This window comes from Nomascus leucogenys, chromosome 14 (genome assembly GCF_006542625.1).
Source record: "Nomascus leucogenys isolate Asia chromosome 14, Asia_NLE_v1, whole genome shotgun sequence".
Lineage (NCBI taxonomy): Eukaryota > Metazoa > Chordata > Mammalia > Primates > Hylobatidae > Nomascus > Nomascus leucogenys.
In genome coordinates this window covers 9,266,626-9,293,088 of record NC_044394.1, presented here as the reverse complement: position 1 = coordinate 9,293,088, position 26,463 = coordinate 9,266,626, and the positions used below count along the sequence as shown (strand labels likewise).

The following is a 26,463-nucleotide window of genomic DNA, read 5'->3' as shown; positions in this document are numbered from 1 at the left end:
TGAACCCGGGAGGCGGAGCTTGCAGTGAGCCAAGATCGCGCCACTGCAGTCCAGCCTGGGCGACAAAGTGAGACTCCATCTCAAACAAACAAAAAGAAAAAACAAAACAAAAAAAAAATGCAGTTTACTGGTTTTGGGATATACTTAGCAAACAAAATCTGGCTTATTGGCAGTGTACTGCTTTACTAAATTGATGAAATAATTTTTTTTTTTTTTTTTTTTTTGAGACGGAGTCTCGCTCTGTCGCCCAGGCTGGAGTGCAGTGGCGCAATCTCGTCTCACTGCAAGCTCCACCTCCCGGATTCACGCCATTCTTCTGCCTCAGCCTCTCTGAGTAGCTGGGACTACAGGCGCCCGCCACCACGCCCGGCTAATTTTTTTTGTATTTTTAGTAGAGACGGGGTTTCACCGTGGTCTCGATCTCCTGACCTCGTGATCCGCCCGCCTCGGCCTCCCAAAGTGCTGGGATTACAAGCGTGAGCCACCGCGCCCGGCCCTTGATGAAATAATTTGTAATTAACATACAGATTTTATGCAAGTAGAAGTTATGAAGCACAATTATTTTTGAAAACAGTTTGATTTCTAAATATGTATATACACCCTGCAGTGTTATTAGATAATCCTTCGTTTGTAGATAGCAGAAAGGTAGTTGCCAACTAATTGCAAATTTCAGATTGTGCAGGTTCCAAGTAAGATACCTTAAAATTTGACTAAACTTATGTTTTCTTGTTTTAATTTTAGGGTGAAAAGGTAAACTATGAAAAGTTTAGAAATTGGCTTTTTCTAAACAAAGATGCTTTTACTTTCTCTCGATGGCTTCTATCTGGAGGTGTATATGTTACCCTCACTGATGATAGTGATACTCCTACTTTCTACCAAACTCTGGCTGGAGTCACACATTGTAAGTAATGACATTTCATTGTTTTCTGTTTGCCTTTTTTAAAATATATAATTGGCTGGTAATATGAGAATATGCTTATAAAGGAGAAATTTATTTAAATTCTATCCCAGGCTGGAGTGCAGTAGCACCATTGTGGCTTACAGCAATCTCGACCTCCTGGGCTCAAGCAATCCTCTCACCTCATCCTCCCAAGCAGCTGGGACTACAGGCACTCGCCACCATGCCTGGCTAATTATTTTATCTTTTGTAGAGACTGCAGGGGTCTATATTGCCTATGCTGGTCTTGAACTCTTGGGCTCAAGTCATCCTTCCACCTCAGTTTCCCAAAGTCCTGGGATTACAGTCGTGAGTCACTGCGCCCAGCCAAGACTTTTTTTTTTTTTTTGAGACGAAGTCTCCCTGTGTTGCCCAGGCTCGAGTGCAGTGGCGTGATCTCGGCTCACTGCAATCTCCACCTCCCGGGTTCACGCCATTCTCCTGCCTCAGCCTCCCAAGTAGCTGGGACTACAGGCGCCCACCACCACGCCTGGCTAATTTTTTTGTACTTTTAGTAGAGTCGGGGTTTCACCATGTTAGCCAGGATGGTCTCAATCTCCTGACCTTGTGATCCACCCACCTTGGCCTCCCAAAGTGCTGGGATTACAGGTGTGAGCCACCATGCCCGGCCTGAGAAATTTTTTTTGTCAGTATTTTGTTTTTTTTTTTCAAAATGTAATGAAAAGAAATGCTGGGCATGGAAAATATAGCCCTCTGTGAATTGTCCTTAACAAAGCTATATTAGTTTCCTAGGATTGCTATAACAAATTACCACAATTCATAAACTGAAACGAGACATTTACTCAGTTTTAGCAGCTGAAATCAAGATGTTTATAGGGCTGTGTTCCCTCTATAACAAGTCCTGTTATAGAACCGCAATTGGGTCTGCTTACCTGGCTCAGTAAAAATCACATATGTACACCAGAGTTTGTGTAGCAGTAGAAAGGAAGACATTTATAGGGCATTAAGCAAAGAGGACCAGATAAATGCTCAAAGCCCAACCTCCCCAAGGCTCACGGGTAAGGGTTTTTAAAGGCAAGGGTAGCTTTCAGGAATATAGAAGCTACAGGCAAAAATCGTAAATCAATACATGGAGGATGCTCATTGGTTTTGGCCTAAAAGGGTCAAATATCTTGAAGGGGGAGCTTACAGGTAGGTCATAGATAGGTAGACAGATTTAAAAATTTTCTGATTTGCAATTGGTTAAGGAAGAGAACCATCTTTTTAAAATTTGAGGTCAGCAGAAAAGAACGTTAACTGGCTCACGGGTGTGACTCCCTCCAAGCCCTTCAGGAAGAAATTAATTAATTAATTAATTTGAGACGAAGTATTGCTCTGTTGCCCAGGCTGGAGTGCAGCGGTGTTATCTCGGCTCACTGCAACCTCCACCTCCCAGGTTCAAGTGATTCTTCTGCCTCAGCCTCCTGAGTAGCTGGGATTATAGGCGCCTGCCACCACGCACAGCTAAATTTTTTGTATTTTTAGCAGAGAAGGGGTTTCACCATGTTGGCCAGGCTGGTTTCAAACTCCTGACCTCAAGTGATCCACCCGCCTCAGCCTCCCAAAGTGCTAGGATTACTGGCGTGAGCCACCACACCCAGCCTGGGAAGAAATTTAGAACAAAGAAGGATGGTGAGCATTGAGTCTTTAGTTCCCCCGTGGTCTAAGGTCGGATCAGCTCAGTGGGAGTTCTTGGTGAGGGAGGGGGTCTGTGCTTCTGAATGACAACTCAGGGACACATATTAAGATGTTATCTTTAGTTGCTATAGGGAAATCAAACATCTTCTTTTAGGCCACTATTACTTTCTGGCTTAACAAGTTACTTATTTCTCAGGGCTGGCTAGATAGATACCTAGAGTTTCACTTGAAGGAACTCAGGAATATCCTTTATTTCCATGCATGCAGGGACCCCTAGGCCCCTCGGCCCCTCAAAAGGTGCCTCCTGCTCTGCCTCAGTCCCTAGAAAAGAATTATTCCTTGCCTCTTCCATTTTTTGGTGACCCCAAGCATTCCTTGGTTTGTGGCAGCATCTCCCATTCTTTGCCTCTGTCTTCACATGGCCTTCTCTGTGTGTTTCTGTGTCCTTTCCTCTTTGGATTCAGGGCCCAGGCTAAATCCAGGATAATTTTACCTCAAGATCCTTAATTCATTACATCCACAAAGACCCTATTTCCAAATAAGACCATATTCTGAGATTCCAGATAATCACGAATGTTTGGGAGACAGTATTCAATTCACTACACAGGCCTAAGTGTTAATTTCTACTGTTCTTCTTTCCATTGGATACAGAAAACTGTTAATACACTCTGCTTTTCCTTTTTTTTTTTGGACACACAGTCTCACTCTTTTGTCCGGGCTGGAGTGCAGTGGACTCACTGCAGCCTCCGCCTCCTAGATTCAAGCGATTCTCTTGCCTTGGCCTCCCAAGTAGCTGTGATTACAGGCATGCACTACCATGCCAGCTAATTTTTGTATTTTTTTAGAGATGGGGCTTCACTGTGTTGGCCAGGCTGGTCTTGAACTCCTGACCTCAGGTGATCCACCTGCCTTGGCCTCTCAAAGTGCTGGGATTATAGGTGTGAGCCACTGTGCCTGGGCTGCTTTTCCTTATGCTTCTTTCTATCACTAAAATGCCTTCTCTTCTTCTTCTACGTGTTAAATCCTAGCAATCATCCATGAAGACTTAAATCACATACACTTTTTTCATGAAACCTTTTCTTGCCTTCTTATCAGAAATTATCTCTCATTTCTCGAAGTCTGATAACACCTTACTTGTACCCTTCTTGAATTAATTTATCCCATTCATCTTTGTATTATAACTATTTATAGCATTCTGCTTATTTGTACATGTCATGTCTCCTAACTCATAGGATCCTTTCTGGCAGAGGGGGTCTGCAGTATTATTCTATCTTTCCAACCTTGGGCCAAGCCTAAATAAGTATTTGTTGACTGAATAGAGGAATTTGGGTGTCAAGCACTATTTGTATCCATTACTTTATATGACATATAACTTGACTACTGATTACACACCAGCTACTTTCTCCCATTTTCATTCTGTTATTATTAAAAGTTCTGACTGGTAAGTTCTGGCATGAATGGGCAATAAGCTTGATTCTACTACTTTTCGGTGCCCTTGTCTTTGTTTTAAATAGGAAACCCTTTTAAAAAAAATATTTTGCTTAAAATATTGAGGGAACCTTTTTATACTCACTGTGTAAACTTTAACTTACCTTAATATTTAAGTTGTCACTCATATGGATATTCTGTTGAACTTTCACTTTTATTTGTGATTGTATGGTAAATTAGTTTTCTGTTAATATTGACAAGAGTGTGACCGCTTTCCTTAAATGCCTTGTTGTGTTAAAGAAAAAATTATTCTGATATTTGTTAAAACAGTGAGGAAGACATTATTCAAGACTATTGCAATTAAGGGTATTGCAGTAGGGGAGAGAGATAAGCTCAGCTCTCAATATAACAACGACAAGTGGGGATTTATAGCCAAGGATTAAGGTGAGGTGGTCAGTGGATAGAAAAATTACAAAGAGGAGACATCAAAGGTAGGGGATTCTTGCTAAAGCAGCCCAAGATGAGGGGAATGACTATTGCTGGATTCTTATCTAAAACTGGTCTAGGATAGACCAATGACAGGAAGGGAACCAAGAATGAAACAGTAGAAGTGAGCTTAGAGGAACCTAAAAAATTTGGTTAAGGAGCTAGTCTTTGTCAGTTGATTAAAAAATTACTTTGAAAGCAGAAGCTGCTTATTTTCTCTTTTTGAAAGCACTGTATTATTAGAGAAAACAAATTTATTTAATCAGTCAAATAATTTTCAGTATGTTAAAAATGGCTCCGTCTTATTTGAAAATAATCTTTTTTTTTGGATTTTTAGTAGTATCTAAAAGTTAAAAATACTTTTGCCTTAAGAAATCTTGAATTAGGCTGGGCGTGGTGGCTCACACCTGTAATCCCAGCAGTTTGGGAGGCCGAGGCGGGCAGATCACAAGGTTAGGAGTTTGAGACCAGCCTGGCCAATATGGTGAAAACCCGTCTCTTCTAAAAAAAAAAAATACAATAATTAGCCAGCCGTGGTGGCAGACCCCTGTAGTCCCAGCTACTCGGGAGGCAGAGGCAGGAGAATCACTTGAACCTGGGAGGTGGGGGTTGCAGTGAGCCAAGATCATGCCACTGCACTCCAGCCTGGGCAACAGGGCGAGCCTCTGTCTCAAAAAAAAAAAAAAAAAAAGGAAAAAAGAAAAAATCTTGAATTATTTGAAACAAATATTCCTGTACATTGATTGTTTCACCTACAATAATGACCTTCTAATTCCTAATGATTGTTTTCTTTTTAGTTTCATGTACCCCCTAACATCTCTGCAGCATTTTAACACTGTTGATCAGTTTTCTTCAAACTCTCTTCTCCTTTGGTTTTTGAAACATTGTAGTTTCCTAATATTCTTATTATTTCTTACGAGTTTTACTGTTCCCTTTTTACCACCTACTTTTAAAATAAAAGTTATTTCCAGTGGATCAGCCCTTCGCTCTATTTTGTTCTTGGATGATGTACATGCTTTGCTTCATCACAGCCATTTCCATGCTTCACCTATCCTTCCTATCTTTGCAGGTGATACCTAGATGAACTTTTCTGCTCTTGAGGTATTTCTGAAACCTCAGATTCATTTTAATAAATGCCTCCTGGTAATATTTTCTAGCACCTAAATCTTATATCTAAAGCAAATTCATCTTTCCCTGCCACGATCCACCTAAAGGTATTTAAAAAAAAAAAAAAGGCAAACTTGTTCTTCCTTCTGTGTTTTATATCCTGGTTGATAGTATTTTTAATTCCAGTGTCTAACTTGACTAACCTTTGACTTTTCCTTGTCAAGCTTCATATTAGATTCTATCCATCTTAGACATATTTCTTGCATCTTTCTTTCTTGGTGCCATCATTACAAGTTTCTTATCTTTCTTACTTTACTTCCTCTCAATGATACGAAAGGATGAAGGACAACTTTTTTAATGTATTTTTAATTCACATTAAATTGACATTAAATTTATTTTAATTACTTCACTTCTCTGCTTAGAAACCTTTGTTTAAATTCCTTAGCATGGCTTCAGAGTCTCTTAGTTTCCCATCCTTGACTTAATTTCCCGTGCTCATTTCTCCTCACATGTATTCTTTGCCTCAACTACAGAGCACTGATCAATATACCGTGACCACACCATGAACTTTTATATTATAGCTACACTCTATATGTCACTCCTAATCTTCCTTCATTTAAGAATGTACCTCATCTTAAACCCTTGACAATTGAGATGATTCTTTGTCATCAAAGCCCAATTCAGATGCTGCCTTTTCTGTCATGCTTGTCCATTTCTCTTTAATTTGAGTTTATTTATTTTACAATTCGCATTTCTGCAACACTTTGTATTTCAATTAAAGCAATTAATTTGCGTTTTGCCCTATCTCTAAGTCTGTTGGAAATGACTTTGTTTACCCCCACAAGTTGCAAGCCCCTTGAGAATATGGCTCAGGTCCTATTCCTCTGAGTTTTTCTTAGTTTAGTGGACGAAATGCATTTTGTTGGATTGAACTGGATTGAAAATTTTTCAGCCTCTTAAAGGGTACATTCTAAGTCTTGATTTAAACATTTGATTGCCTCCAGAGTGAGCAGAAGGGATGTGTCCTCTTAGGACTGTAAGGCTAAAGCCATACCAAGGGGAGAAGGACCAAGATAAATCATCATGTTTAAATAAGGTTTAACAACTTCATACCATGGTGATGTTCTCATAAAAGTAGACTATGTTTGGCTGGGCGCGGTGGCTCATGCCTGTAATCCCAGCACTTTGGGAGGCCGAGACGGGTGGATCACGAGGTCAAGAGATCAAGACCATCCTGGCCAACATGGGGAAATCCCATCTCTACTAAAAGTACAAAAATTAGCCGGATGTAGTGGCATGTGCCTGTGTTCCCAGCTACCCAGGAGGCTGAGGCAGGAGAATAGCTTGAACCTGGGAGGCAGAGGTTGCAGTGAGCTGAGATTGCACCACTGCACTCCAGTCTGGCAACAGAGCGAGACCCTGTCTCAATTAAAAAAAAAAAAAAAAAAAAAAAAAAAAGAGTATATACTATGTTTTTAGGGGGAAATGAATTATGATACTTACACACTTAAAGAACTGTTGAAAGTTGCAAAGTTCTAAGGTCTTCCTTCTAAAACTTTTGGTTAGCTAAATGATGTCAGATACAGAACATTGATTAGCATTCAGTTTAAGCACATGAAGAGTCAGTTTGCTTTAAATACATGTAATGATTTTAACTGCTCTTACAATGTGCCCACTGATTTCTGTGGTAGTCATTGAAATAAATCAGTAGTGTATGGTAAAAGCCTGAAGAAATATTATGCTGTTTTCTCAGTTATTTATAACATTCTTATTTGCTGGCATCTTAGTTGAGTTTTGTCCTATCCTTATTTCTTGTAAGAGAAATACCCCCAAATTAAAAACTCAGCTGTAAGTCTGCTATGGCATATTGGTAGTTACCAGCTATATTGAGCATTGGAATTATTTGGAGAAATTATTGGAAGTGCAGGTTACTGGCTCTGTCGGCAAAGATTTTTATTTAGTGGGCCCTAGGACTCTGTACTTTACAGACATCCAGAGTGATTTTGATGTAGATGGACCATGAACTGCATTTTGAGAAACACTGATAAAATATTTAGTAGTTCTTCAACCTCTGCGTCACACAGACTACCCCTGCCACTTACTATTGCTGTGGGAAATAGATTTAACCTCTTTGAACTTCTTTTTCCTCCTTTGTAAAACAGGGATAATGATACAATATACCTTATAAGGCTGTTTTAAGGAGTAAATTAGGTAATACCTTTTGTTATTATTAATAAAAGGACTCAGCCCTGTGCCTGGTATACAGCATTTTTTTTTTTTTTTTTGAGATGGAGTCTCACTCTGTTGCCCAGGCTGGAGTGCAGTGGCACGATCTCTGCTCACTGCAACCTCCGCCCTCTGAGTTCCAGCGATTCTCCTGCCTCACCCTCCTGAGTAGCTGGGATTACAGGCGCCTGCCACCGCGCCTGGCTAATTTTTTGTATTTTTAGTAGAGATGGGGTTTCACCATATTGGCCAGGCTGGTCTTGAACTCCTGACCTCATGATCCATCTGCCTCGGCCTCCCAAAGTGCTGGGATTACAGGCGTGAGCCACTGCACCTGGCCAGAGCATGTGTTTTATAATGAATATGCATCCTTTTATATTCGTGAACACTTGGCTTTGTGAATGTCAGTGGTTTTTACCCCTCTGTCTTCAGAGAATAATTGTTTTGGGATCAAGCAAATTTTCAAATACAGGGCTGTAGATCAGTATAAAAATTAACTTGCCCAGATTTGTGGAAGAAAGTGTTCTTCTTGCCAGTTTGTTTACTTTTATTTTATAATTTACAAAAACAAAGAACCAACAATAAATTTATTCAACAGACAACTGAATCGCTGCTGGCTTCCAGCAAGCAGCTACTTCCTTAGTGAGTCTTACTATGAAAAGCATTATCACAAAGTCAGAATTACTGCTAAGTTTCTTAGAGAAATTCTGACATGGTTAGGTTTACAATTTGATGACTATGATTTATATTATCTATAAATTCTCACTCTGATTCTGGCTAAACAATTCACTATTGATGTCTTTGCAGGCTCTTCTACTCAAATAATATTTGGTACATTGAACTGTTCTAATAATGTGTTAGGAATGTGGAAACTTGTGATAAAAATAGGGAATGTTATTAACTGATTTATAAGTAGACATTTATTTTAAAGCATCAGCGACTCCATTTAAATTTGTGTAATGAGCCAAGGTATCTAGGAAACAAAAAGGAATTACAATTTTTAACTTCTAAATAACATGTTAGCATGCAGATGCCTTTAATTACTTTTTCATACACAATTATAAAGTAAAATTTGAAGTCACAGTAAGTTGAACACACTGCCAGGTTTAATCATATTTTGTTCTCTTTGATGTGAATCACAAAGGAAACTGTGGAGCTATGTGTATTCAGTACAGACTTAGAATAATTAACTTATTTGATTTGGCCAGGCGCGGTGGCCCAAGCCTGTAATCCCACCACTTTGGGAGGCTGAGGTGGGTGGATTACCTGAGGTCAGGAGTTCAAGACCAGCCTGGGCAACATGGTGAAACCCCGTCTCTACTAAAAATACAAAAGTTAGCTGGGTGTGGTGGCAGATGCCTGTAATCCCAGCTACTCGGGAGGTTGAGGCAGGAGAATCGCTTGAACCCAGGAAGCGGAGGTCGCAGTGAGCCAAGACCGTGCCATTGCACTCCAGCCTGGGTAACAAGAGTGAAACTCTGTCTCAAAAAAATAAATAAATAATAACTTACTCAGTTTACCCAAGATTTTAGATTTTGTCATGGTAATTACATTTTTCTGAAGTGCAAATTCCAAACTATTGTTACCTTATCTGTTATTTAAATTAAGAAATGGAATCAGAACTTTAGCCCAAAGTTCAGGTGTTTATGGTTTAATACATCTTAGCTAATTTTTTAATCAATACCATTGTACTCTTCTATCATAATTTGCTGTTTCAACATTTTATTATTATTATTATTTTTTTTTATTTTTATTTTTATTTTTTTGTGAGACAGGCTCTGGCTCTGTCGCCCAGGCTGGAGTGCAGTGGCCCTATCTAGGCTCATTGCAACCTCCGCCTCCCAGGCTTAAGTGATCCCCCCACCTCAGCCTCCCAACTTGCTGGGACTACAGGTGCACGCCACCAGGCCTGGCTAAGTTTTGTATTTTTTATGGAGAAGGGGTTTTACCATGTTGCCCAGGCTGGCCTCAAACTCCTGGGCTCAAGTGATCTACCTGCCTCAGCCTCCCAAAGTGCTAGGATTACAGGTGTGAGCCAGCATGCCTGGCTATTTAAATAGTTCAGATTTTATTTGTAAAATTACTTGTGAAATACAGATAAGTTTTTTTCTTCTTTTTTTTTTTGAGACAAAGTCTTGCTCCCCAGGCAGGAGTACGGTGGTACAATTATGGCTCAATGCCGCCTCGACCTCCCAGGCTCAAAGGATCCTCCTGCCTCAGCCTCCTGAGTAGCTGGGGCCACAGGTGCATTCACTGCACCCGGCTAATTTCTAAAAATTATTTGTAGAGATGGGATCTCATCATGTTGCCCAGGCTGGTATCAATTCTCCCCTGCCACAGACTCCCAAAGTGCTGGGATTACAGGTGTGAGCCACTGTGCCCAGTCAACAGGATTAATGACAAGTTAATATTTAAAGCTGTTTGTACTGAAGGTACAGGAGGACAGATATGATGTTTGTGATGATGCTTAGCATCTCAATGATGATGATGTTGAGTCAGAAAGCCTGTATAGGAAGCATAAACATTCTATGTAATTAAAAGTTTGAAATAAGTTAGTACAGTTCTTCCCTCTCCTCCCCTGATTCTACTTTGAATGATCAAACCCTGGTCGTTTTTGTTTTTTCTTATAATACTCTTTCCTTTTCCATTTTGTCCATAGTTATATAAAACACACAGTGTTGGAGTTTGGAGAGACAGACTATAAAGTTAAAATGTAATTAGTTTTAATTGATTAGTTTTGATCAGACTTTCACTATTTTAAATCTGTCTATGCCATCCCTTATACTGTAGTACATGAATAGTCCTCTCCAAGCAGTCTAGCAGCTCCAAGTCATCTTCTCTTTGAAATGTCTACGTTGTGACTGAAATGCCTACTATTCCAGGTTCAACTGTCATCTTTATACTTTTTTTTTTTGGTCATTGGAAACTAAAATTCTTTTCTGTTTTTTGCCTTTTATCTTGGGTCCATGGTATAAACCTTTCTATAGGTGATCCTTTTTCTTGTTTTTGAATTAAAACTTAACACAACTGCTTTTTTGTCTTTCTGTCCTATTACTATCTGTCTTACCTTCAGACTTTTACACATCCTGTTTTACCTCTGCTTATAATTTCCTTCTTCTGCCACACTCCTTTTCCTTTCCCTAGTTAACCCTTAGATTCCCTTCATGTACCTCTTTAAACATCGAGACCTCCAGGGCCTACCCACATATGTGCTCCCAGAAAACTCTCTATTTTTTCATTGTACTTTCCATACTAGATGAAAATGGTCAGTTTTCAATTCTCATCTCTAAACATAGTTGTCTTGTTCACAGTCATATCTGTAGTTTTTAGTACAATGTCAGGCATATAATACATTTTTACTAAATGTTTCCAGATATGATGTGGCTTTTAAAATTTTTATTTATTGTCTGGGTGCAGTAGCTCATGCCTGTAATCCCAGCACTTTGGAAGGCTGTGGTAGGAGGCTCACTTGAGTCCAGGAGTTCAAGGCCAGCCTGGGAAACAGCAAGGCCCGTCTCTACAAAAAAGTTAAAAATTAGCTGGATGTGGTAGCACATGCTTATATTCCCAGCTACTGTGGAGGCCGAGGTGGGAGGATCACTTGAGCCCAGGAGGTTGAGGCCACATTGAGCTATGATCATTCCTGGGTGACAGAGTGAGACCCTGTCTCTTCAAAAGAAAAAAAGGAACTATTATTAAGTTATTTTCCTTAATAGTCATATTCTTTTGTAGAATTCAGCAGTATTTGGAAGAAAACATATATCTATTCTGTCTTGTAAATGTTTTCCAATAAATAAAGTTTTTGGCATTTCTCCAAAATGTATCATAATGTATTCAGCTTGCTAACTGAGTGATTTCTTTGAATGGTAGAATCTGGATTCTGAAGTAGTTAAAATTGTAATTTTGGTGATGGGACTTTATAATTCATTTTGATTATTTCTCTTTTCAGAGCTAACTCAAGAAATTTATATTGTCCTTATCTGTTTTAGCATTTATTTCAACTAACAATATGTATATTATTATGGTCCCTTACCACATTTTAGTTTACAATGTTAAAGCCTTCTGTCAATAGGGAAAAAAGGACTTTGGTGATTCTTAGACCATGAACTGCCTAGTAAATCTGTGTGCCTCTCCTTCATTATCCTCTTATCTGTTAGTGATGCAAGGCTTACAGCCATTTTAAGTAGATCTCAGAAGGTCATTGGTCCTGAGAGGAGGTTGTTTTTCAAAAATGTTAAAGAAATGTGTTACTGTATGAAAATATTTGGATATTGTGCCTGGCCTTTTTGATGAGGATTGACTTCTGGCATTAAAGAGTTGTTGTCTGCAGCTGGAGCCTTTGGTGAGGTGAGACCTGATTAGGATGGCCCAAAGTGCAGACCGAGAACTACTTAGAATGTTGGGAATATGGTATACTGCTGTTGTGACCCAGAAAAAATTATACCTATAGGTGGGTGATAAATTCATTCTTATTTAGCCAATAGACTGTAAGTTTTCATAGTGACTTATGCATCGCAAATAGAGAGTAACTACTGAAATTACTGCTTCAAACTTCTGTAAGTGAAAATAAGGTTAAACTCCCTCTTCCTAGCAATTTAGCTGCCAATTCATGTAAAATGTTTGGTAATAATAATAATAATATATATGTATAATCTACTTTATATATAATCATTACCATATATATATATATAAAAAAATATATATATAATCTAGTTTGCTTTTGACAAATGTTTGATTGAGGACTGTGCAGTCTATATCCAGAAAATGAACAGATCACATACACTTAAAAGTCAGCACTAAAGGATGGTTTTCATTGGTGACCATGACCAATCTGATCATTTTTTTCTTGTAAATATGTTTTACTTGTCTTTCCACATTTCTGCTTCAGCAAAGAAATTGTGTTTTTTGAGGAGATTGATAAACATAGTTTTCAAAGTAAAAAAAAAAATCACAGTTAATATGACTTTTCTGTGTTTCAATGTACTGTATTATGTAAACACCAATTAATCAGAAGTACTTATTGAACACCTATTATATCCTCAATACTGAGAAGTATAGAAATAAGAACAGTTTCTATCGTCAAGACTGCTATCTTCCTCCTTTCGTTTCAGGGTTAGATTTTTTGTATGCTGATCTACTACTTGGAAGAGTTTAGGACTTGAAAAAGCTAGTGTTTCTCTGGAGGAACGAAAGAGGTTTCTTTTTCTTTTTTTTTTTTTTTTTTAGCATCATAAATAGACAGACATCTTATTTAGGAATCTCAATTTATATATCAGATTCCTTTGTTGTTCTCCCTATTGCTAAAATTTTAAAATACTCTCTCCTTTTAAATAAATTCAGTTATCTGGATATTTGAAGTAGATACTTCAGCATTAAAAAACGAAAACAACATTCTTTAGTATGAGTTTTATATATTTTATTTTATTACAAAAAAGTTGAAACAGGGTCTCACTATGTTGCCCAAGCTGGTCCTAAACCCCTAGACTTAAGCAGTCCTCTTACCTCGACCTCCCAAAGTTCTGGGATTATAGGTGTGAGCCACCACACCCAGCCATTATATATTTTAAAAATTAGATCCCGTTCCAAAGTAACTGGACCTTTGCAAACATTGACCCATCAGGTGATTACAATCTAGTGAATTAGTTACTTAGTTTAAAAAGCAAAACTATATGACACAGTGTATATTCCTCTGTGAAAATTTTATCTTTATTGCTCCATACTTTTTTTTTTTTTTTAGAGACAAGGTCTCTACTAAAAATACAAAAAATTAGCCGGGCATGGTGGCAGGTGCCTGTAATCCCAGCTACTCAGGAGGCTGAGGCAGGAGAATCGCTAGAACCTAGGAGGCAGATGTTACAATGAACTAAGATCACACCACTGCACTCCAGTCTGGGCAACAGAGTGAGATTCCGTCTTGGAAAAAAAAAATATCAAATGCTTTGAAGGCCCTGGAAATTTAGGGAACTTTGTTCTTATCTTTCCAGGTAACTTAAAAGTTACCTTGCTAAACTGACCTAACAAGAAAGAAAATAAATAAATGAAAGTTAGTAGATGCCAAGGTCATGTCTGGTACTAATTGTTATCTTTTATCACAGTTAGCATTATCCTGAAGAGGGGTGTGGGGGTATGTGTGTGTATGTATATATAAAACAGCTCAACAAATAATTCTTTTTTTTGTTTTTGAGATGGAGTCTTGCTCTGTTGTCCAGGCAGGAGTGCAGTGGTGCAATCTCGGCACACTGCCACCTCTGCCTCCCAGGTTCAAGCGATTCTCCTGCCTCAGCCTCCTAAGTAGCTGGGATTACAGGCACATGCCACCACGCCTCGCTAGTTTTTGTATTTTTAGTAGAGATGGGGTTTCACCATGTTGCCCAGGCTGGTCTTGTACTCCTGACCTCAGGTGATCCGCCTGCCCTGGCCTCCCAAAGTGCTAGGATTACAGGCGTGAGCCACCGTGCCCGGCCAATACTTCTCATTTATTCATTAAACTTATTTATCGAGTGCTCAAAATGTGCCTGATATTATTCTGGTGTTAGACTGTAACAGGGAACAAAACATACCAGAAACTCTGCCCTCAAGCTTATGTTCTAGTTAGGGGAGATGCTCAATAAACAAAACAAATGAATAAATTTTATATTAGAGTTGATAAGTGTTATGGAGTAAAGTAGAGCAGGGAAGAGGGATAGAGGAATATCTTTGAAGGTGGTGTGGTTTGGATGGTCTGAGAATGTGACATTTGAGGAAAGATCTGAAGGAATTGTGGGAGTAAGCCATGCAGGTATCATGGGGAAGTATTTTGAGGCAGAGAAGTAACATTGTTAGCCTTATTCTGTTTACATAGATACTTAACTGGTCTTCCTGCTGTCTGAAGAATGCCCTTTAATAGTCCTTTTGGTGTGGTTCTGCTATTTCCACTGTTTGTCAAAAAAAAAAAATCTGTACTTTGAATTTATTTTTGAAGAATATTTTCACGATACAGAATTGGAGGTTGACAGTTTTGTTTTCTTTTTCAGTACTTCTTCCCTGTTGTTTTCTGGCTTTTTTTTCTGGAGATAAATTATTATCTTGGTTCTTTTGTTTGTAATGTGTTTTTCCCCCATCTTGCTCCTTTTAATATTTTTTTCTTTATCACCAGTTTGATTATGACTTGCCTTGTTAGGGTTTTGAGTTTTCTAACACAAGGTTCATTGAACTTCCGGATCTGTGGGAATATAGTTTTCATGAATTTTAGAAAGTTTTCAGCCATTATTTTTTCAGGTATTTTTCTGCCTATCCCTTTCTGGGATCCCAATTGTATGTATGTTTGATATTATCTTATAGGTCACTAAGATTCTAATATGTTTTTAGCCTTTTTCCTCTTTATGCTATCATTTAGATAGTTGCTATTGCTTGTCCTTCAAATTCACTAATCTTTCCTGTCTAGTTTATAATCTGCTGTTAAATCCTCTAGGGAATTTTTTTAAATTTCAAATATTGTATTCTTCATCTTTAGTAGTTCCAGTTGATACTTTTTTATAGTTGCCATTTCTTTCCTTTGTATATGCATGTTTTTCTTTAATTCCTGAGATATTTACAATAGATATTTTAAAGCTTTGCCTGTTAATTACATCATCTGTTATTTCTAGGTCTTTTTCTATTGACTAATTTTTTTTTTTTTTTTTTGAGACTGAGTCTCGCTCTGTTGCCCCAGGCTGGAGTGCAGTGGCGCGATCTCGGCTCACTGCAGCCTCCGCCTCCTGGGTTCAAGTGATTGTCCTGCCTCAGCTTCCACAGTAGCTGGGACTACAGGTACCCGCCACCACGCCCAGCTAATTTTTGTATTTTTAGTAGAGACGGGGGTTTCACCATATTGGCCAGGCTGGTCTCGAACTCCTGACCTCAAGTGATCCACCCACCTCGGCCTCCCAAAGTGCTGGGATTACAGGCATGAGCCACCACATCCAGCCCTCTATTGACTAATTTTTAATCCTGATTTTGGGTCATATTTTTCTACTACTTTCATGTTTTCTTTGGATGATAGACATTGTGGATGTTATGTAGCTGAGCATCTGGATTGTTGTCTCTCTTTAAAAAAGGAACTTGTGTTTTATTTTGATAGGCAGTTAAGTTACTTGTGGATCAGCACCATATTTTGCAGGATTGTTTGTAAGCTTTGTTGGGACAAGTTTAGAGTAGCCTTTACTCTAGAGTTAGTTTTTCTCTGTTTATTAAGTAGAGACCCTCTGGAGTTCACAAATGCTCCCAATGTCCAACAGTGTGTTTCCACTTCAGCTGGTCACAACTCAGACATCTCCCAGCCCTGTATAAGCTCTAGGACGTTTTTAGCTTACAGTTTCCTAGCATTTGGGCTGGGTGCGGTGACTCATGCCTGTAAGTAATCCCCACACTTTGGGAGGCCGAGGCAGACAGATGACTTGAGGCCAGGAGTTTGAGACCAGCATGGGTGATATGGCGAAACTCCATCTCTACTAAAAATACGAAAATTAGCCAGGCATGCTGGTGCATGTCTGTTATCCCAACTACTTGGGAAGCTGAAACACGAGAATCTCTTGAACCCAGGCGGGTGGCAGAGGTTTCAGTGAGCCAAGATCACGCCACTGCACTCCAGCCTGGGCGACAGAGTGAGATTCTGTCTCAGACAACAACAAAACAAAACAAATTTCCCAGCATTTGTACCTAGCCCAGCCTCATTGTATTTCACTTCATGTATACACAGCTTACTATTCTGCCAAAACTCAGTAAAACACATGTGCAGATTTCTGGAGCCTTTTCTTGGCATAACTCTTTCCTCTCCAGTACTCTGGTTTGCAAATTTCAGCTACCTTACCTCCAACCTATCTTCTTAACTCAGTGAAATCTCTCTGCTTACAGTACTCATCCCTTGTTTAGGTCTGGAAAGTGACTGGGGAAAAAATCCAGGGCAATGAAAGGGCTCACCTTATTTGTTTCCTCTCTCTCAAGGATCACAGTTCTATGCTGCTTATTCTCTAATTTATAGAAATAGTTTTATATATTTTATACAGTTTTCTAGTCATTTGTGGTAGGAGGTGAAGTCTGGTGCTAGTTACTCCATTATAGACAGAATTTGAAATTTCTAGATTTATATTTTAACAGGATCACTTTGGTTCCTGTGTTTAGTTGAGAATAAATGTCCTATGTATGCTTTCTAAATTTTACTTTAGTTCCTTGGAGGAAAAACAAACACAGATAAAATGGTTTAGAGCCTATTTACGATTTTTGATGTATATTCTGAGAAATGAGGAGAGAAAGGTGTTCGTGCTTTCATGGCTTTGCTATTGCTATCACATAGGGACTCCTACTCCATCTCCTTTGTCACCACTGACTTTTTTCATTTATTCAATAAGTATTGAATATGTAAGTCATTAATTGTATTGACAGGATGAATCAGACATAGATCCTGCCATTATGATGTTTACAGTCTAGCCAGGAGAGAAGCTGTACATAGAAACTTTAAATCCAAGATAGAGATTGAAAATAAACAAAAATGGCTGAGCACGGTGGCTCACACCCATAATCCCAACACTTTGGGAAGCAGAGGTGAGAGGACTGCTTGAGACCAGGAGTTTGGGACCAGCCTGACCAACATAGTAAGACCCCACTTCTACAAAAAGCTTTTTAAAAATTAGCTGGATGTGGTGGCGTGCCCATGTAGTCCTAGCTACTTGGGAGGCTGAGGTGGGAAGATGGCTTGAGCCCAGGAATTTGAGGCTTCAGGGAACTATGATCGTGTCACTGCACTCCAGCTTGGGAGTGACAGAGCAAAACCCTATCTCTTAAAAAAAAAAAAAAGAAAAGAAAAAAAATCAGTACAGGTAAAAGTGGTGTGGGAAACCCAAAAGAAATAGCTTAATTTTTATTTTAAATGTTGGATTTAACAGCCTACTTAAATGGGGAATTGTAGATTTCTTTTTTCTGTTTTAAAGCCTCATTTTGTTCATTTTGGTTTAATTTTCCTACCATTTTGGATATAATAAATTTCAGTTTTGTTTTTGGTCGTGATTATTTTTTAGCAATTGAATTGTGAAACTGAAATATATCTGTGGAAGATATATTATCAGGATGAACTGAACTCCTGAGAAGAGAATTCTGAGGTTTTATAATCTTTTTTGATTTGACCCTTAGTGGAGGAATCAGACATCATTGATCTTGAGAAACGCTATTGGTTATTGAAGGCTCAATCCCGGACTGGACGATTTGATTTAGAGACATTTGGCCCATTGGTTTCACCACCTATTCGTCCATCTCTAAGTGAAGGTAGGAATCATTCAATTTTCTACATATGTGCACTGGTAAACATACCTGAGCCCATCTCGTATTTGTAACCAATACATTTTAACTCTAAGAAACCATCTTCTCATATGTTTGCAGGTTTAATGGAGTGGGGAAAAATGAATGGGAATTAATATTATAGTCTTGAGCTTGATATTCTACCTGTTATAACCTTGCATAAATCAGTTTAGCTCTCTGCACCCGAGCATGCTCGTGTATAAAATGTGTTTGACCAAGGCAGTGGTTGTGATACTGTGTTCCAGTAAGGTGCATTAGCAGCTAGTGCCTGGAGTCATATGGTGGCCACTGAATGGGCAGAGCTCCATGTTTTCCACACATGACCTCATCTCTTCCTCCAGTAGGGTGCCTCTACTTTTTTTCTTTTACATAAGAAGATTCCATTGCTGTATGCTCCCCTCCAAAAAAAGATAAAGAAACTATTGGACTAGACCATCTCTGAGGTGCTCTCTAGCTCTAAACTTAGAGCTGTTACCTTTTTTTTTTTTGAGGCAGAGTTTCACTCTCGTTGCCCAGGCTGGAGTGCAATGGCGCCATCTCGGCTCACTGCAACCTCTGTCTCCTGGGTTCAAGCGATTCTCCCATCTCAGCCTCCCAAGTAGCTGGGATTACAGGAATGTGCCACCATGCCTGGCTAATTTTGTGTTTTTAATAGAGACAGGGTTTCTCCATATTGGTCAGGCTGGTCTTGAACCCCCGATCTCAGGTGATCTGCCCACCTCAGCCTCCCAAAGTGCCAGGATTACAGGCGTGAGCCACTGTGCCCAGCCTGCTGTTACTTTTTTAAAAATAGAGAGTACGAAAAATAAGTGTGAGCACATCATAAAAATCATATTTTGAATATTAATACTTGGGTTCTGCTTCCAGCTCTCACCTTTTAAAACTTATATTTGGCAAATCATGTAATCTTCTCTGAGCTTTAGTTTTCTAATCCCTAAACTGAGGGCACTGCGTTAGATTCTTGGAATATACTATCTGTATTCTTCAAATTTCTCGAGTACTTCGGAAGTACTTGTCAGGGGAGCCAGGGCAGATAGGGCTCTGGGTTTCTACCTACTTCAACAACAGTGCATTGTGTTTTTACCTTTTTAGAATTGGGATTGATGTATCATTTCATTTGGAAACAAAATTATTTCGTTTCTTTTTTTTTACAAAATGTTTAAAAACCACAGGATTAGATTATAAATTCCCTTTGTGAAATTTAAAATATTCATGTATAAAAGATTAAACAGTACAAAGAGACACTGTAGCAGAGAATTTCTTTCTCTTATGTTGCATAGTGTATCTTCCTTTGCCTCATGAAAGAGCTTTATGGGAGCTTATTAATGATACCATAATGTATCTTTGAGTATTCATTTAATAAGCAGTTCAATTTTTCTTTCTTTTTTCCCTTTTTCTTCTTAGTCTTTTTAAGTAAGGATAATTGTTGTAATTTCTGACCTTTTTTGGTTTTTAATTTTTATTTATTGACTTCAAAAATATATAGGCATTTTAGCCATTACAAATGATGTAAGATAAATATAGATGGACATAACCAAACACTAAAGAATTGTAATGTATTTTCTGCCATGATCACAAGTTTCAGTTGTAATTATACCAAGAGGAAAGAGATACTTCCTGAAACATTAGGAACTACTAATAAACTTAAAAAAAAATTCAGTCAGTTTATGGGAAAAAGTCATTCCTCCTTTTGTAAACATGTCATTATTAACATTAGGAAGCTTGGCTGTGATTTATGGCGTCTCTTCCTATTTTACAGGTTTGTTTAATGCTTTTGATGAAAATCGTGACAATCACATAGATTTTAAGGAGATATCCTGTGGGTTATCAGCCTGTTGCAGGGGACCCCTGGCTGAAAGACAAAAATGTGAGTGTGTTAAACATTGTCAAAAAATTGCTAACTATGTAGAGAGAAAATCAGTTTTCATCAATGTAAAATTATCTGTGGATTAAGGCTTGAATTTTTATAACTGTCAGATTAGCAAATATTAATCTCATTGGGTTTTACTGAGGTCACTCTAAGGAATCAATCACCTCTTCTTTTTTACTATGGAATAGTTTGGGATCTTTGCTGTTAACAATGGGGTTGATTTTCCTAAAGAATTTGTAATTCATGATAAATGAATCAGATCAGCTATGATGTAACTGAAAATTTTAAACATTTAGGAAATATTTTTCTGGTAGAATTTTGTGTCTTACATAAGTTGAGGCATAACTCATTTTCCATCCACTGGCACAGATTAATATTTCATTGGCAAAAGAAAATTTATGGTCAAAACTAATTTTATTGAATACTAAAATGATCTTTTTTAACCTAACTAAAATATTGCAGCATAATTTGTAAGCATAAATATATTCCATTATTAAATCTTAACCATATTTGTAAAAATGCAGGCATTTACATGTAATTGGAACCTAACTCAAATATATTTACTGGGGTCATTATCTCCACATCTTTCTAAAATAAATCTTCCCAAATGTTGCGTATTTTGGGTGTGGTGTTCAATATTTTTATGGTATTTAGTACTGTTGTACTGTGATGCGCTCAATTGATTTAATAGCCATAATTCTATTATGGAGGTATATGAAATAATCTTTCAACTAAAAATTCAAATCTCTTTTTTTATTCCCTGTTGTTATACCACTATTTCAAACTGGCTTGGTTGTTTCCATTACAATTTACTGTTAGATGAGGAAGCTAAAATCTTTTTTTTTTTTTGAGACAGGGACTTGTTCTGTTGCCCAAGTTAGAGTCCAGTGCAGTGGTGTGATTGTAGCTCACTGTAACCTTGAACTTCTGGGCTCAGTGGATCCTCCCATCCTAGCCTCCTAGGTAGCTGGGACTACAGGCATGTACTACCATGCCTGGCTAGTTTTTTTTTTTTTTTTTTTTAATAGATAGTGTCTTGTTATGTTGCTCAGGCTAGTCTCGAACCTCTGGCCTTAAATGATCCACCCACCTCAGCCTCCCGAAGTGTTGGGGTTATAGACATGAGCCTCCATGCCCAGCTCTGCATTTCCATTGAAGTTAATTATTGTCTTAAAAAAAATTTTGTTTTAATGTCTTTTTTTGCTGATGAACTAATGGAAGTTAAACTAGAATGATTCATTTGGAGTTAAATAGCAAAGCACTGGTGTTCTAATTCTTAGCATGCTGTGTTTGAATTTCATTAAAGAGTTGAAATTGTTGGCCAGGCATGGTTGCTTAAGCCTGTAATCCCAGCACTTTGGGAGGCCGAGGCAGGTGGATCACCTGAGGTCAGGAGTTCAAGACCAGCCTGGCCAACATGGCGAAACCCAGTCTCTACTAAAAATACAAAAGTTAACTGGGTGCAGTGGCAGGCATCTGTAATCCCAGCTACTTGGGAGGCTGAGGCAGGAGAATTGCTTGAACCTGGGAGGTGGAGGTTGCAGTGAGCCAAGATTGTGCCATTGCACTCCAGCCTGGGAGACAGCAAGACTGTGTCTCAAAAAAAAAAAAAAAAAAAGTCCTGGCGCGGTGGCTCACACCTGTAATCCCAGCACTTTGGGAGGCTGAGATGGGCTGATCACAAGGTCAGGAGATTGAGACCATCTTGGCTAACACAGTGAAACCCCGTCTCTACTAAAAATACAAAAAATTAGCCGGGCATGGTGGCACTTGCCTATAGTCCCAGCTTCTCAGAGGCTGAGGTGGGAGAATTGCTTGAACCCGGGAGGCAGAGGATGCAGTGACCCGAGATCATTCCACTGCACTCCAGCCTGGGCAACAAAGTGAGACTCCATCTCAAAAAAAAAAAAAAAATTACCTGGGTGTTGTGGTGTGCTCCTGTAATCCCAGCCCTACTCGGGAGGCTGAGGCAGGAGAATTACTTGAACTCAGGAGGCAGAGGTTGCAGTGAACCAAGATCATGCCACTGCACTCTAGCCTGGGCGTTGTGGTATGCTCCTGTAATCCCAGCTACTCGGGAGGCTGAGGCAGGAGAATTACTTGAACTCGGGAGGCAGAGGTTGCAGTGAACCGAGATCATGCCACTGCACTCTAGCCTGGGCGACAGAGCAAGACTCCGTCGCCAACAAACAAACAGAACAAGAAACAACTCTGCAATGATCAATTTTGAATATTAGAAATTAACCTAGGGGCTTGCATTACTTCCTAAAAACTTATAAGGTATTGTAATATTTATTGTATAGTAACTTCGCCCTTTCTTGACAGTTTGTAAGGCATTTAGCTTTAGATTTGGCTGAAGGGTAGGGTCTTATATCTGAATAATGATTTAGAGATACAGATTCATGATATGCAGGAAGTCCTACAACTTCTGAGGACTATAATTGACATAATATAGTTTATTACAGATGAGAACTGTTCCAGAATACATATACTTGCTTAAAAAACTAAGTAATTATACAAGAGCAACTTCTAGTAAAATATATTATACCTCAGAATGCAAAAATAATTTTCCTCCATAAGAGTTTCTTTTCATTAGTTTGCTTCAAGGTATTTGATGTTGACCGTGATGGAGTTCTCTCCAGGGTTGAACTGAGAGACATGGTGGTTGCACTTTTAGAAGTCTGGAAGGACAACCGCACTGATGATATTCCTGTAAGTTATGATTGTGTATGTCTTGTTGCATATAAACTTCCAACGGGAAATTGGAAGGAATCATTTTCTTTAAAAGCATAAAATAATTTGTTACTGCTTTTAGTTACTGTATTATGCTACTCAAAATATTTATAGCTGAAGATGCAAAATTGGGAAGAGAGTTTGGCTTAGAAAATCTTAAACTGAACTACATAAAATAAGAATGAAGCCATAGGAAAGTTATCTTAATTTTTAATCATATATGAGAATCTATCTGTGGTAATTATAAAAATCCTTGAGCAAGGCCAGGCGCAGTAGTTCTCACCTGGAATCTCTGCACTTTGGGAGGCCAGGGCTGGAGGATCACTTTAGCCCAGGAGTTTGAGATAATCCTGGGCAACGTAAGGAGACCCCATCTCTACAAGAAAAACAAAACAAATCTTGCTCAATATACTTCAGCCATTGAATAACAAAATTAAAAGTATATCCACTGTTTTCTAATTATTCCTTTGGGTTGTTTTTAAAGGAATTACATATGGATCTCTCTGACATTGTAGAAGGCATATTGAATGCACATGACACCACAAAGGTGAGTCTAGATAGAACTAATTTATCTTTTTCTAAAAATATCATGTACTCCATTTGGGATATATCGCTTATATACATACTTGAATCTCTTTAGCATCCTCCCTACCAAGTACTTATCTGGACCTGCAGGTAAAACACCTCCAAGTTATCTCCAAAGAGAGCCATTCCATCTTTTTTTTTTTTTTTTTTTTTTTTTTTTTTTTTTTTTTTTTTTGAGACGGAGTCTCGCTCTGTCGCCCAGGCTGGAGCGCAGTGGCACAATCTCGGCTCACTGCAAGCTCCGCCTCCCGGGTTCACGCCATTCTCCTGCCTCAGCCTCTCCGAGTAGCTGGGACTACAGGCGCCTGCCACCACGCCCGGCTAATTTTTTGTATTTTTAGTAGAAACGGGGTTTCACCGTGGTCTCGATCTCCTGACCTCGTGATCCGCCCGCCTCAGCCTCCCAAAGTGCTGGGATTACAAGCGTGAGCCACCGCGCCCGGCCAAGCCATTCCATCTTTAAGCAACTCTGAAACTGTATGTGAAAACATTTATTATAAGCTAAGCATTTTATAAGAATTATGTAGACACAGCCCTTGACAACTATAGCCTATCATCTGTATTTCTTCCATTTGACTAAGTTGTGGTAAGGCTAATCTTATATTGAGCAAAAGAAGTCAAACAAAAAAGAATATATACTGTATGATTCCATTTATATGAAGCTGAAGAACACAGAAGCAAAACTAACAAATAGTAATAGAAGTTGGAATAGTGATTTCAGGGGTGTGCATATTAATTAGGAACAACCATAAGGATATCTGAGATGATGGAAATTTTTTTTCCTCTTAATCTGGTGGTACATATATTCTCTCTCTCTCTCTTTTTTTTTTTTTTTTTTTTTTGACAGAGTCTTGCTCTGTCACCCAGACTGGAGTGCATTGGCAGGATCTCAGCTCACTGCCACCTCTGCCTCCCGGCTTCAAGTGATTTTCTTGCCTCAGCCTCCAAAGTAGCTGGGACTGCAGGTGTGTGCCACCATGCCGGCTAATTTTTTTTGCATTTTTATAGTAGAGATGGGGTCTCGTTATGTTGGCCAGGCTGGTCTCAAACCCCTGGCCTCCAGTGATCTGCCTGCCTTGGCCTCCCAAAGTACTGGGATTACAGGCGTGAGCCACTGCACCTGGCCAGTACATCTATTCTTTTAAGAAATTTCTTCTTTTGTTTTTTTTGTTTGTTTGTTTTTTTGGAGACAGGATCTTGCTCTGTTGCCCAGGCTAGAGTGCAGTGGTGGGATCTTGGCTCACTGCAGCCTTGACCTCTTGGGTTCAAGCAATCCTCCTGCCTCAGCTTTGCGAGTAGCTGAGACTATAGGTGTGCACCACCATGCCCAGCTAATTTTTTTTTTTTTTTTTTGTAGAGACCAGGTCTCGCCATGTTTCCCGGGCTGGTTGCAAACTCCTGGGCTCAAGCAGTCCTGCCTCAGCCTCCCAAAGTGCTGGGATTACAGGCATGAGCCACTGTGCTGGCCTAAAAAATTTTTTTAAATGGTTGTGGTAAGGACCTCACCTGTGTCCTTTAGTGGTAGCCAGAATAAGCATGTAATAGCAAAAATAAACGTGTACTTTATAAATTAAAAAAAACCTTGACTTATTTAGTTTGGTAACATTTATTAGTAATGTTATCATAATAGATTTACTCCTATAGCTTGCATTACTATGACGTCTATGCGTCCCTGTGAAATTGAAAATAAATTACCTGTATGAGACACATTTGCATAAATTTGAGTCTTTCTACTGAAGCATTGACATGTACCAAGTAGCAGATTGGTAGGATCTACACCACAATGGTGTTAATAAATAGAGGTTTAGAATAAATAAAGAACATCAGTTTTTTTTCTTTCTTCAATCACAATTTCAGAAGAAATTGTTAATGGCCCTATTAACTGATTCTCAATAGAAACAAATAATAGAAATGAGTTTCAGGCTAGAGCTTTGACAATTCAGTCCCCTTCTTTCTCCTCTCTGCCAGAAACTAAGGTATCGACTTCTATTTGGTGTGTATGAGAACAAAAACCAGGAGAAGTTTCTGTTAGAAAATGCCTTGTGTAGAGATAAAATTTTGAACACCTTTTTTCTAAGTGTTTCATAAGTATGCGGGTATTTTTGCTGTCACCTTTTATGTAAGATGGAGTTTCTACTTCTGGCTCTTCTGTGAACATTAAACAAGATCATTTAGCTGCTTCATTTCCATGTAACCATGATAATGAAATAGTAATAGTTTAGGATAGAACTTGGATTTTTTAACCAAGCCTATTAACCGTATTCGCTGGTGACTAGATTGTACCAACATTACTCATTCTTTTTCTGACTACCAACTCTTCTCTGTTTTATCTAATTCATCTATTGACTATTTAATGATACTCTGTAGTGGCTCAAGAGTTCTAGATGTTACCCTTGGATAGTTTGTAGTATACAGGTAAAGATAGACAAGTGTGATCAGGGCTATGTTAGAAGTTGAGGCTGGGCACGGTGGTTCTCATCTATAATCCCAGCACTTTGGAAGGCTGAGGTGGGAGAATCACTTGAGCCCAGTAGCTCTCGACTAGCCCGGGTAACATAACGAGACCCTATCTCTAAAAAAAAGAAAAAACGTAGCCAGGCATAGTAGCACATATCTATAGTTCCAGCTACAAGGGAGGCTGAGGCAAGAGAATCATTTGAGCCTGGGAGGTCAAGGCTGCAGTGAGCCATGTTTACACCACTGCACTACAGCCTGAGCAACAGAATGAGAACTTGTATGAAAAAAAAAAAAAAATTAGCACCAAGTATTATGGTGGGAGGATAGAAAGGGAACCATGTAAATTGAACTTTGAAAGTCCAGAAGATTTCTGCTGGGATGTGGCACTTTAATAATTAGTTAATTATGGTTAACAGAAGTAAAAAGTTGAAAGGTGATTCCTAAAAGAGGTAACAACTAGGGGTAGAATAGAAGACATTATTACTGTATAGGACTGACTGTACAGTAAAACATCCTGTATAGTCCTAGAACTGCAAATATTCTGATGTGGCTGGAATAACAGATTCATATATTGAAGGCTGTATACCTGGATTGGAGCCGTATCTTGAAGGGCCTTGGGTACAAAACTTAGGAATTGAACTTTATACCAAACTATGGAGAAACCTCCAAAGATTCAAGTAGAACAGAG

The 26,463-nt window shown here is 38.8% G+C and overlaps 1 protein-coding gene across 2 annotated transcripts in view; it reads left to right on the top strand.

The window, feature by feature from the left end:
* The window catches only part of USP32 (ubiquitin specific peptidase 32), a 205,409-nt gene that overhangs the window by 93,207 nt on the left and 85,739 nt on the right, over window positions 1-26,463 (top strand). For both annotated transcript variants that reach the window (XM_030828141.1, XM_030828142.1), the window contains exons 5-9: window positions 742-901; window positions 17,966-18,097; window positions 19,890-19,997; window positions 22,597-22,712; window positions 23,218-23,280. In XM_030828141.1, the coding sequence (XP_030684001.1) occupies window positions 742-901; window positions 17,966-18,097; window positions 19,890-19,997; window positions 22,597-22,712; window positions 23,218-23,280 (579 nt within the window). The remainder of the gene's footprint in view (window positions 1-741; window positions 902-17,965; window positions 18,098-19,889; window positions 19,998-22,596; window positions 22,713-23,217; window positions 23,281-26,463) is intronic.